This window comes from Haemorhous mexicanus, chromosome 3 (genome assembly GCF_027477595.1).
Source record: "Haemorhous mexicanus isolate bHaeMex1 chromosome 3, bHaeMex1.pri, whole genome shotgun sequence".
In the NCBI taxonomy this organism is placed as follows: Eukaryota; Metazoa; Chordata; class Aves; order Passeriformes; family Fringillidae; genus Haemorhous; species Haemorhous mexicanus.
This window is the reverse complement of record NC_082343.1, coordinates 11,218,586-11,232,575: the sequence shown is the minus strand read 5'-3', so window position 1 is coordinate 11,232,575 and position 13,990 is coordinate 11,218,586. Positions and strand designations below refer to the sequence as shown.

Here is a 13,990-nt window from a genome sequence, read left to right as displayed (position 1 = left end):
CTCACATTGAAAATGAAATTTTATTGATGTGTACGAGCATGACAGTGCCCACAAGCAAAGCACCAGAATTATTTGAATTTTCCTTCTCCTTGGGAAAATATATATATTAATAAAATTACAGAGCATCATCTATGTGCTAAATCTGAGCACCTGCCTTCACCCTTGAATACAACAACACAGAGAAATGAAGCATCAGCACTTCTAGGCTTGAGAAAATCACCCCTGAACAGGCAGTGGCCCATGGTGAGTTGAAACCTGAATGAACTCAGGCCCCAGAGTGGCTCCCATGAGCACCCTGAGTCAGAGTCATGCCAGGACAATCACTTTGCATATGAGTTAGTTTACAAAGTCCTTGCTTTTAAAATAGCTTTTAAAATATTGGAATGGGATAAAATGAAAGCAATTTTTTCAGTTTAGATAGGTAAACTAATTTTTTCAAATAGATAATCACTTATCCAGTATGTAAAGATTCAGCCCAGAAAGATTTTTAAAGACATTTGTACATCAAAAAACAGCTGTACTTTAGCTTATAAGCAAAAAGACTTTAAAACTATCATATATTTGCATGTTTCACCAGCTAATAAACTTACTTACCAATATTCAGGATAGATGGCATTGTGCCTTAGTTTCCACTGCCCTATGCCATACTTTCTTTAAAGGGACTTAATTACATACCAACTTAATTATTAAAATCACATGCTGCTTCTTTCACAGTGTCTAAAAGGCAAGTGCATTGTGCTGAAAAGTTAGACAGAAAACCTCTTCTCCTAAAGCTTTGTGCTGTAAGGGATATTAGAGTAAGCAAGGTTTGTGGTATTAAAGAGAAAAGCGCTTTCCATTTTCCTAAGCAATTAAGAGGCAGGAATTTAACATGCATCACTATTTTATTGGGAGGATTTAGGCTCCACATCGATAGGAAAAAAAGTTTTTTGAAGTGTTTTTCATACAGAACACGAGAAGGAATCAGTCCTGCAAATCTCCAGAGAGGTTTTGGATATGGTATCAGTCACACAAGTACAAATCCTGTTGTTTCAGTGGGGATGTTCTGGAATTACAGCAATAAGGCCAAGGAGCTTTGCTTGTGTTCTGTATGAAAAAATAGATCACATCTATTTGATAAACTCGTATGCCTTTATGCAGGGAAAAATACAACTTACCGTACTGATTGATATGTGCACTTTTATAACATTAAATAAAAGGAAAAATAAACCCCACTGAACAGAGGGGAAAAACAAGAGCTTAGGAAAATAAGGTAGAAAGCACCCACCTTCCACATAGTTGTCTTCTGTAAGCACATAACAGGGAAGGAGAGAAAAGGAAAACATTCATTAAGCAGCATGCAGACTGGAACTTGCCATTGCATGTCTTACTCATGCAAGGCATCAAACACAACATGCAAGTGCTCCGTTGCTACAATCCAGAGGGAAAAACAAAAGCACCAGGGAAGCAGTGTTTCCTCTACTTAACAAAATGTATGTGATATGAAACAAAATACTCTTGCCAAAGTGCAAATATTGTACGGGATTTAGTGCAGCTCTTTGTGCATGCAACTATTATTATTGTTAGTTATTAATCAGAGGGTCTTCTTGTAAGACTTTTGTAACTGTATATTTTAAAACCACCAGTCATTTGTGATAGGGATTCTAAAATCATCTGGTACTTCTTTCTCATTCTGAATTTTCCTGGATGATGAAGGAGATGATTTTAAACTTCAGATAACTTAAATTCTTGAATGTGCTGTGAAGATGTTACCACAGGCAGCATGGCTGATCCTGCAGTCATTAGAGAGGCACTCTGGTCATTGGGTCAAATCTCCAAATCCAGCAGGGAAAAAAGCAAACTTTAACTGGGTGGAATGAGTCAGAACTGTTGGATCATGTCCTACAGAATTGGTCAGCATCAGAAACTTCCACATTGTAAAAAAAATCAATCAATTCTCTGCCCGGTACAGTCAGAAAGGCCACAGCAGTGCCAAGGATGGGTTCTGCCTCCCAAATTAATCAAAGTGCATTTTGCCTAAGGAAAGGCTGCTATCAACAAGCAACAACGTTTACCATTGTTTATACCCAACCCAACATCAATGTGGGGCAAGGAAAGAAGGTTCTCCCAAAGCTTAGAAAGTAAAAATGGACTAAGAAATGAATTCAGTAAAGAAAGTGGACAGAATTGAAAGCTGAGAAACAGGCTCAGTGTCCTGAAACTCATTTTGGTGCCTATAGTCCTCAGCTACTCCGCTGGGAAGGTGATTTTGAGGGAGCATTTCTCTGATCATGACTGAGGAGGGGATAGAAGAGAGAAAATGGGAAAGGCAAAAGAACAAAGGAAAACCATCACAGAAGTCAAGTAGATGGATGCTGTGGAGCCAACAAAGAGATGGGGAAGTGTGACAGCACAGCAGCCTGACTGCCTGGGAGAGCTCCTGCTGCACTTTATGCCATCTCCACCAGCTCTTCCTGGGGAGGGAGCACGCAGAAGCCAGTGTAAATTGAAGGCCAGTTCTGCCAGTATTGGTCATTTCTCACGGACTCATCCCATAGGAATAATGCCTTTTCTATGTGACCATGAAACTAAACTAATTTTGATATATTCTAACCCAATAAATAAGAAAACAAGTTACAAACAATTTGTTTTCTTAATGATATTAAGCACAGTGATTTCCTCCCAGAATGTGTCACTTATCATAGTGAAAAGCCTTTATAAGTTAATGCAGAAAGCAATGAAAAAGGTCATCAAAATTCAACAGTATTCCAACAAATAATTTTAAAAATTTACCACTTAAAAAATAATAACAGCTATAAATGATGAATAATAAGTGTTTAAGGGTTTAATTATACAGTTATATATTATAATTTGTCTTTTCCATTCACACACTCTAAAACAAGAAATAGAATAAAATTTACTAAGATGATGAACACCCAGTTTCACAAGACAAAGATATTATGTTCTATATACAACGTAAATAATGATACTTGGATGTGATATTTGTGCTAAAAATGTGATATTTGGAGCGGCTCTTAGCAAAACTTTTCTGGAAGAGCCTTCTACCTTTAACTGCTCACAGTAATTTCCTTTCCCCAGGTAAAAAATCCCCACCCAAACTCAATGAAAAATAAATTAGTTATTACAATTGTTGTTTAACTTCAGGCTCTTTCACCTAATTCTAGTAATCACAGTGTTGGTATATTGCAATACCAGCATTGCCATGGCATTATTTTTGGTGGCCATGTTTAGCTTAACATGATTTTTTAAAACCAACATATGAACTTGCTGACAGCTGAGTTCAGCTCCTCATGATGTCAGACTCAAAGAAAAGGGCTCTGAAAATGACATCATAGGCAGGATCAGATGGTTAAACTCATCTGGTTACGGGGTTTAGCAGATTTGGTTTTATAACATAAGTCCTCCTCTTAGCAATAATTGGTATGCCTTTTTTGTGACTTTCACCAGAAAGATTTATACTGGCTGAGCAGCTTCCCCTAAATGTCTGACTGATTAAACTTTTAGTGATAGCAAGTTAAGCTGTCAAAACATTTTGAATTAAATAAAATGGAAGAAAGTCGAGTTCCCACTCTGAATTAAGCAGTGTATATAGCCAAACCCCTATGCACTAGTAAACTGCAATGAAAATTCATTCCTCCACAGGTTTTTGTCATGGTAAGTTAAACCATTTTAAACAGTTTTGCAATCTAAGAAAAAAAATTAGTTCAGCTTCTTTATGGTACTTTATGAGGCTTTTACATAAGATTAGCATTGAGCACTTTAATTAAGGTAGTTGGTTTGTGATGGCTGATGTATTTCCATATCACTAACACTTCACTTGGCTTTCCTAATTCCCATTTTCTAGACATGGGTTCTTCTTCTAAGCAGAATCTAAGAATCCAGAAGGCCCAAATTCTAGCCTTGCTTTTCATTTATTTTTCTTACTCCAGCCACTCTTAAAAAACAAAATAAAACAAAATTAAAAAAGAAAAAAGAAAAAAGAAAGATCATTGAAAGCCATGTATAACATCAGGTCACAGTTCAGAGGGAACAAAAATTTCCTCATTTAAATCAGGAGTAACTGCATTTATGTCATTAGATTTGCATTGGTGTAAAATTTCTGTACCTGGAGGAGAGTAGAGCCATGCTACACATTTCTGTACCTGCTGGTGATTCAGCCTCACACAGAATTTACCAACATTTCTACCCATCCACTCTGAGAGACCTTATTGTCTACTGACTAGTTCTGCTGACAGCAGTGGAACCCAAGGTTTTTAGGACCCAAAATGCCAACCCCAAATGCTGCAGGCAATGGCACAGAGCAGCTCTTTCCTTTCCTGCACCAGCTCATCATACCAAGGACTTTTCACCCTGAAAACAGGCGACTTTCTCTCCAGCATTCTGACTTGAAAGAGATGTGGGAATTTTTCTATTTTTCACATTGCACCAAGTCTCTCACTTGAAGAACTAGAGTTCTTATCCACTGCAAATGCTTATTTCCAAGACCTTCCCAAAAGAAAATGACCACCACAAAAGAAAATTAATTGCCCTGCTACTCTCTGTGTTAAACCTAATTCCTCCAGCCAAAGTCTGCTCTTGGTGCTATGTGTGTAATCTGTTGACTGTGCATACTGAGCCAAATACTGAGTTGATTTAAATCTGGTGTGACACAGTTGAAATCAGAGGAACTGCACAACTTACACAGGCTGTGAATCTGGCTTATTATCTCCAGATGAATTGTCTCAGGCTGTCCCTACTGAACTGAGAGCAGATTCTGCTCCATTTTTTTTTTTTTTCCAGCAAAAGTGCAACCAATTCTAATTATTTTAGCATATCACTGTGATTTAGTGATATGAAAATGGGAACCATACTTTTACAGTAGATTTTTACTAATTAAAAATTTGTTTTAATGTTCAGTGATTCTTCAAGGAAACCTCAATTAAAAAAGACAAAACCAAAAAAACACCTGACTCTTTCTATGTTTAGTGGTTATTTCTGCTATTACATTTTTTTCATCTGCTAGAGAATTTACACCTTAGCCACACAGTTATGTAAGAACTGTATTTTCATGACAAACAGGAGAAACAGTAATTAGTATTTTGAAATTACAAAAACAGAAACAACACTATAAGAAATAGCATATTAGCAGAGGGATTTTTATAGTGCATTTTTTCATGACAATTTAGTTCACAATCTCATTCCAGCAAGAAAGAAGATAACGTACTATAGACATATTTATGAAATTTCAAAAGGGACTCAGAAGCATGGCAAGGGGTGAAATAGCATGAAATAAAGCTATATTATGAAGGTGTCTTGCAGCAAAATTGATGGCTAGAAGTTTAAGATACAATATTTTGTTTTTGTCAAAGAATAATGCATAATTATACTTCTCTCTAAATTATCTACTAAAAAACCCTGTACTTAGAAATATCATTTCAAGGGGCAGCTTTATCTGTGGAACTGCTCCCAGCATTTCTTGGGTGGTGTAATTTAGCCTGTCCCATCCATTTCTCAAATTAGTAGAGAAATTTATTTTATTAACATGGGGTTCAAAACAAAATATTTGGAAAGAATAGGAAAACATGAAGCATGTTATGAAGTATGTTATAAAGCATGAGCAGTCATATAGTCAATAATGATGAACTAAAGCAATATATGGAATATCCATGGTCATGAGCATTGATCCTCTCAAGTGCTGTGTATCTGACAAATTCCATTAAGGATTTTTTGCATTTCTAGAAATTACTTTTGAAAAATGTACTGCACATATTGATTGCCATTATTGACTGTAATTATGAATAATCAGAAATGGATTATAAAGATACCTGGTATTCTGATTTTCTTGCATCCTGCTTTAGTATTGGGTAAACAGGGAAACCCCATTTCCTGGTCCTGTTGGGATCCTTAAACAGAATCTACAAATCTACCAGAATCTAGGCAGGAGGGCTCAGGAGTTCCTACATTTCCACATTAGATCTGTAATCAGTCTACAGCCCCTCTTAGTCTCTGCACAGCTTTGGATAGATGCATTCAGAGCACTTTTCAGTGCAGTTGGTAAAAATATGACAGGGACTTTATTGATATTTTTTGGGTGGAAAGGAGAAATTTCAGAATAAGAGGAGTTTGGGCCCATTTTAGTTTCATTCTCTACCTACATCTCTTTGAGGATCTCTTCTTTTCTGGATTGCCCTGTTCAGGACTTGGGACAAAGGTGAGATCCCATCAGGAGCACTAAAGGACTGCCTTGACTGAAAATAAGGACAAGGCTTTCTGCAAAATGAGGATCATTAGGGTACAATTAGATTTTTTTTTTTTTACCAGCTTTTTACAAGACAAAGCCATCAGCACAAATTCAGTATGCTTCTGTAAATGCAGTAACATCCATGAATTTGTTCTAAGTGAGGCCATCTTTTCTGGACAGTATCCCAAGTGCTTTGAGAATGAAATAATGACAAGATCATTAAAGTTAAGCTACTGTAGATGAGCTCCGAGTGTGAAGCAGCAAGTAAGGGGGACAGTGCAAGTTTTGAGTGCACAAGCAAAGAAATAATGAACAGAAATAGAAAATGGCATTATTTTTGTGGCATAACTAAAACCATTACTGTGTTTAGTTACAGTGGTCATAAATTTAAAATGAAGTAAAAAATGAGAGTGGTTTCAGAAAAAAAACTTTCCCCACAGTCATTTATGTCATTAAAAACCTTTAGAAAGCTCAGCAACCATGTCTTACAAAGAAAGCCCAAAGATGCCCAATCTGTTGAAAAAATCCAAGATAAGATAAAGAGGTGTCTGAACCCAGTTTATAACTATCAAAAGTTCCTGATAGCTTGGGATAGAAGTCCTTTCAACCAGGCAAAGACTGTCATAAAGAGTCAGAAAAGTTCAAACTGAAAAGGAGACAAAAATATTCAATAAAGATAAAATAAGAATTGGCAATTCTAGGAAATTCTTCCCTGAAGTCTTAAGAGAGAGCTTTTCTCTAACAGAGACTGTATATCAATCATTGCTTTGGGGCTGCCTTGTAAGAATTACTGGAAGAGATTCTGCCTTTTGCCATTTAGGAGGTCAGGTTAATATTCTCATAGTGGTACATTCTGGACAGAACTCCTATGAATCTATGAATTTTCTCTAGTTAAATGAGAACAGAAACCAAGGATAAACAGCTGCAAATACTTTGACACCCTGTTAAACAGAAAAGTGTTCAAATAAATTGTTTTCTCAGAACCAATCTCTGCATCATTTACAAAAAGATTTCACAGACATATTTCCCATGAAGAATTCAAATATAATGGGTGAAAAAAACAAAACTATTCAGACAAATACCTATTTTCCCTATGGTTCACCACAGGACAATATCTCCAGCCACAATTTACTTCTACCACCTGTTATATTCTTTATACATAACTTCTCTAGGTATCTGAGAAACAGATGAGAAACAGAATCAAAATCAAGACATTATTAAATCACTACTCTTTCTGAGGCAACACTTTTTTTTGGTGCTATTTCACCCCTGTGCAGATTTATCACTTTTCTAGTGCTTATTATCACAAATGTATCCAACATAAAGACATTCAACGTTTCTTTCAATTTAGGCTATAAATTCATGATGATTTTATTGTTACAAATTTTTAGATACTGCATATCTGAATAGGATTTTGTGTCCTTGGACTCATAGGAGTTGTCAAATAAGCACATCTTTGATACTTTCATCTCCTTTTTCTCAACTGCTTCCTGAAACTGACATTTTTGGCAAGTTACTTGTTCTCTCCTGTTAGTAGTTCTTACCATACATACTGCTAGAGTCTCAGTGGAGAGATTATGTATATATAAAAATGGCTGCTTTTTAATTGTATTACAATCCCAAGTAATTTTACATTGGCCATATTTCCCCTTCTCATCAAATAAATTTCTTTGAATTTTTTTTTCTATTTTTTTCCTCCAGAATGGGTCTTGCTACTCTCATATTTACTATACTTATGATCTGTCTAAAATACATCGATACTTTAAAGAAATTATCATCAGCCACTGGGACAAGCATTCCTGAATCTCTGTCATGGCTGCAGTACCACAACCAGAAAGCATTTCTTTGTAATAATTGAATTTAGTAATATTAATAGAGGTAGTGAGAGAGAAATAAATAATTTGCATATGTGAGGGTGAATCAAATAACCACATTCCCTCCTCAGTATTTTAATTTCCTTGCATAAGTAGGAAATGAAACACAATGCAAATCTATGTATTTTACTCAAGAATCAGATATTGCTTAAGAACTTCTGCTCTTTTCCTGTTTATCCTCTGGAATTATTTCTCTGGATTTGAAAAATTCAATTTCCACTGAAAATCTCTGGGATTTACACACTTTACCTTGCTTTGTGCATTAGGACCTCTTCCCTGTTATCACTAGAGGTTTTATTTCCCATCACAGAGAACTGATAGACTGACTAGAATTACAAACTGTATTTGGTTCACTTTGAAACTTCTCTTTTCTGCCTCGGATTATTTTTATTCCTTTGGATTTTCCTCAGTTTTGCCCTGCTGGCTACTTGGCATTAAAATATATTTTCAGGCTATTCCTATCAAAACCTTTCATACAGAATTAACTTTTCTGGTTGGCAGAGAGCAATGTCAAGTACAGATTATGTTCCATGAAAGTGATGTGGGGTGACACAGATATTTCTGTTTCAAGAATACCCACTTTGAAATTAATTTGAGAAATTCATAATGCAAATTCAACACATTCTTTAATAAATAGTTGTGAAATGAGGAATAAAGAATCTTTGGGATTACTCATGCTTGTTTTGATGTATGTGAAAGTAGAAACATGCCTAATATTTCCTTGTTGCCCTGTGCTTTGTCAATTTGTCCTCTTGGATAGTCAATTATGGCTATCCAAGAGGCTGCAAATTCAGGTTCAGTTACTATCAGAAGAAATCAAATCCCTGTCCAATCATCCTTTCAGCAAAACTGGTCTCTTAGACCCATTAGTAGAATAGGATTAGCTGAGCTGACAGAGAGTAAAAACGCAGTGCAGTGATTGAATGGCAGAAGCAATTTTCCAACTGGATGGCAGCTTTACGGAGACGATGATCCAGTGGATAACATCAGCAGGACACTCAAAGGAGGAGAGGTCATGGGTTTTGTCCATGAGAGGGATATTATTTTTACACAATACTTCCTAAAACTTTTCTGCTGGGTTTTTATTGCATGGTGTACTGGCAGCTACCCACACTTGCACAATCTCGACTGTGCAAATATAGCATTTCTCCTTTATAGAACTTACTAAAGAGTGAAGACATATGACTGCACATTTTGCCAATCTGAGATATTCACTCAGGCCCTGACTTTGTTGCTGGATATTTGTACCTTCCCAGGCTGGTACAACACCAAAATTAGCATGGCAGCATGCAAAGCCAGCCATATTTTTATATTCACACACTTTCTTTATAAAAAAAAAGGAGAGGAATATTTATGTGCTATCCCAATGCCATGACTTTGACACAGGCGGCTGAAGACGATTTGGTATGAAGTGTTCTTGAGAGCTAGAAGCTAAAAATGTTGAAGACACACCGTACACAATTAAAAATAGAATACCAATATTCAAAATCATTTTGTTGTATAGTTCTTTAGCTTGCCACCATGAAATTTTCTTGGCTACTGCTGAGATTCATTTTGTGAACGTGAACTGAGCTGAAGCTGCCTTTGGAAGACATTAGAATGATATAAAACAAACCTTCTCCTCATTTAAATGGCAGTTTCCTCTGAAGTGAGTAAATCTGCACTCTGAAAGTCAGCATACTGTAACAGAGTCCTTAATTTGACATCAAATTAAAATTTAATCATAGCTATCTGTGACTGCAAGTGAACAAAATAGATATCTTTATTTTTTTATTAAATGAACTTAATTTTCTCCTTTACTAGTCTACACTCATTTCAATCATAATGCTGAATGTTATTCTGATTAATTAGTTGTTATAGATAATGACAATCTAATTACAAGAAATTTTACAATTAAAAAAAAAATCAATAATTCTTCACTTAAAATCTGGTCATCCTTAGCTAAAGTAAGAACTGATACATTTCTTCTTTCCTCTATAGATTTTACAGAAACTGCAAAAGAATATATTTTAGTTTTTTGTAGTCATGTGAATGGCTAGATTGAGCTTCCATGTGTCCAGAGTACTTATATGTATTGCAACCAGTGACATGCTTTAGGACTATTCTTGGTTTTCAGTAATCACTTTGATATGAATTGGTTAAACTGTTATTTTCTTGGCATGACATGATATATTGTAACTTTTATAACACTCCTAAGTGATGTAACATTCAGAAATTAGTCAATATAGGTAAAAAAGGTGGCTCTGAGAAAGAGAAACTGTACCTGATCTGTTTGTGCAAACCCATGGTATCAGGGTGAACTACACTGATTTATCATCTATGCCTATTCCCATCTCAGAACTGCACAAATAAAATTTCTAATGGTAGTAGATAGGAGTAAATGTTTAAAAATAGACCCATAATTGGGGTTTATAGAAATTAGCCCAAGACAGCTAGTTCTCCTCTTCCTAAGAGTTAATCAATAGCACAGAATCACAAAATCACATAATGATTCAGGTAGAAAAGGCCTCTGGAGGTCATGTGGTTTAATCTCCCTGTGCATGCCAAATCACCAAGAGCTGAGGGCCCAGGGTCATGGTCAGATGGCTCAGGAATATATCCTGTGTTGGAAACTCCACATCTCTCTGGGTCAGCCGTGCTGCCCCTAAGGGAATCTTATGGGAGACAAATTTCAAAGTCTTTACTGAAGTCCAGGTAGACCACAATCAGCACTCTGCTCTCACCTACCACATCAGTTGACCCATCACAGAGGTTTATGAAGTTGGTCAAGCATGACTTACCCTTGGTGAAGCCATACTGACTACTCCTGATGATTTCTCAACCTTAGTGCACCTGGAAATGGTTTCCAGGATTAGCTGCTCCATCTTGTTCCCAGAGAATAGGGAGTAGGGACTCTTACCAGCCTGTAGCGACCTGGTCCTTTCTTCTTGCCCTTCTTGAAGATGGAAATGACATTTGCACTCTTCTGTCTTTGGGAACTTCTCCCAGTTGCCATGATTAATCAAAGACTACCTAGAGTGGCCTCACAATGACAGGTGACAGTTCCCTCAGCATATATGGTTGTAACCCATCAGGTGCCATGGACTTACATATGGGCAGTCTGCACAAGTATTCTCTGACAGGATCCTCTTCCACCAAGAGTACATCCTCTTTGGTCTGCTCTTTCCTTTTTTCCTCAGGGACCTGAGATTCCTGAACACTGATTCTGCTAGTAAAGGCTGAGGTAAAATAGGCATTCAAGACCTCATTCTTTTTTGTGTCCTCTGTCACCATATTCCCTGTTTTGAGGCCAATGGTTCCACATTTTCCCTGGTCTTTTTGTCAGTAAGGTACTTACTTGTTGTCTTTGACATCCCTGGATAGCTGACATTCCATTTGGGCTTTGGCTTTCCTCACTTCACTCTTGAATGCTCAGACAGTGCTTCTGTATTCCTCCCAGCCCGACCTGTCCTTGCTTCCATCCTTTGTAGGTGTGGTTTTTTGTTTGTGGTTTTTTTTTTTTGGTGTTTTTTTTTGTTTGTTTTTTTGTTTTGGTTTGGTTTGGTTTGGTTTTTTTGGTTGAGGGGAGGGTTTTTTTAGTTTTGTTTTGTTTTTTGTTTGGTTTGTTTGGTTTTTTTTGGGTTTTTTGGGTGAAGGTGATCCACAAATATCAGCCTGCTTTCTTGGACCCTTTTTTCTCCAGGGCCTTACCCCATGGAACTCTTCTGAGCAGATCTTTGAAGAGGCCAAGGACAGCTCTTCTGAAGGCAACTGCTGTGAGCTTTCTTCTCACTCCTCTCTGTATCTTCAGAGTCCTGAACTCCCCCATGGTCACTGCAAACAAAGTTGCCTGATCTTCACATTCAGAATGAGTCCCTCCTTTTTGATGTATGTGGTCCAGGAGACTGCTTCTCATATTGGCTCTGATCTTTTCTGGAGGTGGAAGTTACCACTGATACACTCCAGGAGCCTCTGTCTACTTATATCCTGCCATGCTGTCCCCCAGCAGACACCATGGTGGCTGATGTTCCCCGTGAGGAGCAGGGCCTGTGAGTATGACACTCCTCCTGTCTGTCTGTAGGCTTCATCTGCTTGTTCTTCCTGGTCAAGTGGATTACAGCAAACACCTTCTATAATGCCATTTTTGCCAACTCTTGAAGCCTTCCTTATTCCCTTTGCACCTTTCTGAAAGAAATTGCTTGGATCTGTATCCTGATGCTGATCTTCAGTCACTTCATATTTTTTCCTAAGCCTACATTCCCTTCAGTATAGGCCACATGAAGTTTAGTCATGTTGTAATTTTTTTGTTTAGTCATGTTGTAATAAAACTCATGTATCATAGTGCATCAGCATGGTAGCACACTGCCAATGAAAATGTGGGAAAGCATCTTTTCCTTTTTAGCTCCTTCACAGCTGGAAAATCGGTTAGGACAACAAAGATGGCATCAAGAAAAATAAATAGAGGATTCTCTAGTGAAGAACTATTTCTGGTATAAAACTTTATCAGAACTAATTCTAATATCTTCCCCATAAAAAACTCTTCCCCATAAAAAAGTTGTCTCTGTGTCGCCCTGCAGTACAAATGAAGGGGACAGTAGGGAACACTGGAATGACCTTTCATGGGACTGAGTCAAGCAAGATCTTAGAAGGAAGTTAATGAAAACATCTAAATGTAGAAGGAGCTCCGGGGGAGACATAAATATTAGTGATTCTGTAATATGAATAAATATATCTAATAAAATGTCTTCTGAATGTATTTCTAAGATTGCATTCTTTTGAGGTTGCTTCTTAAGCAAGATACAAAATGGTATCTCTTATACATTTAAAGCAAAATGTTAATAATAAGGAGATTAAGCAAACTTTCCAACAAGAAAAATCCTGCTCTGTAAGGTAAATGCTGGCAAATAACAGAAATTGTGTTTGATTGTTAGCCCATTATTGAAATGAACACAAAAATCATTTGGTTCCTAGTTTTAATTCATGAAGAGGAGGAATAATTCTGAGGTTCCCAAAGTGGAAAACCTCCTACATCTAAACCATAATTAAAATTTCTTTCTGGTAGAATATTTATGCCATTAGGCAATTCACAGAATTATAATGATGAAAGCAAGTATCCCATATCATATAACTCATGTACTTAATCAAGTTAACAAACCTCTCAAACAAAAAAGCACAAACATTTCTTGCATTTTTTTTTAAATCATATCTTCTGAACAAAGAGTCTTTCCATATACTAAGAGAGAAACTCATATTTGAAGGAGGTAGAATTTTTTTTTGGAGTATATTCTCAATACATAGACAACATCAGAATATGAACATTAATGTAATAATAATGCTTTATGCAATGTAAAGGGGGTACAGGTGTAATGAATGCAGCCAACAGAGTGAACAAATGGTGAGCTATGGTCCAACTAGTCATACCAAAACAGAAACAATCTTCACATTGAACATAGGAAAAAGATTTAACTTCACTAACACAAAACTCCAGAATGTCACATCAAGCCAAGGGACAGAAATAGATCACACTGGACTGCAGGATAAGTCTCTTTAAAATTCAACAAAACAAAAACTAATGCATATGAAGGTGTGGAATTTGAGAAAGGAGTATCAATTAATAGGATTTTGAAATTTTTGTATGTTCTTTTGTTTAAAAGTAAATGGTTTAAGGTTTTCGTTATTATAGATTGTTCCAAAACAAAACTAAATAAACTGTACAAAAGCCACTAACAAGACAATTTACATTATTTTCAATTGTAAAGCCTCTTTATATAGCAAGTTAAAAAGTGCTTGATTCATTTTCTTATTCTGCTTTCTGCAGCTTACAGCAAGAGACTTCTTGCTTTATAAAATGCATACTAAAAGTTCTTCTATTGTGAAGAACATCTAATGCTTGTAAAAAATTTGCTTCTAAGAATGA

The 13,990-nt window shown here is 36.5% G+C and overlaps 1 protein-coding gene across 8 annotated transcripts in view; it reads right to left on the bottom strand.

Annotated features, from left to right (window-relative positions):
- Positions 1–13,990, bottom strand: part of NRXN1 (neurexin 1) — a 672,843-nt gene that overhangs the window by 597,510 nt on the left and 61,343 nt on the right. For 2 of the 8 annotated variants that reach the window (XM_059840820.1, XM_059840821.1), the window contains exon 2: positions 1,268–1,285. The exons of the other annotated variants lie outside the window; for them this stretch is intronic. In XM_059840820.1, the coding sequence (XP_059696803.1) occupies positions 1,268–1,285 (18 nt within the window). The remainder of the gene's footprint in view (positions 1–1,267; positions 1,286–13,990) is intronic. 8 annotated transcript variants of the gene reach the window in all.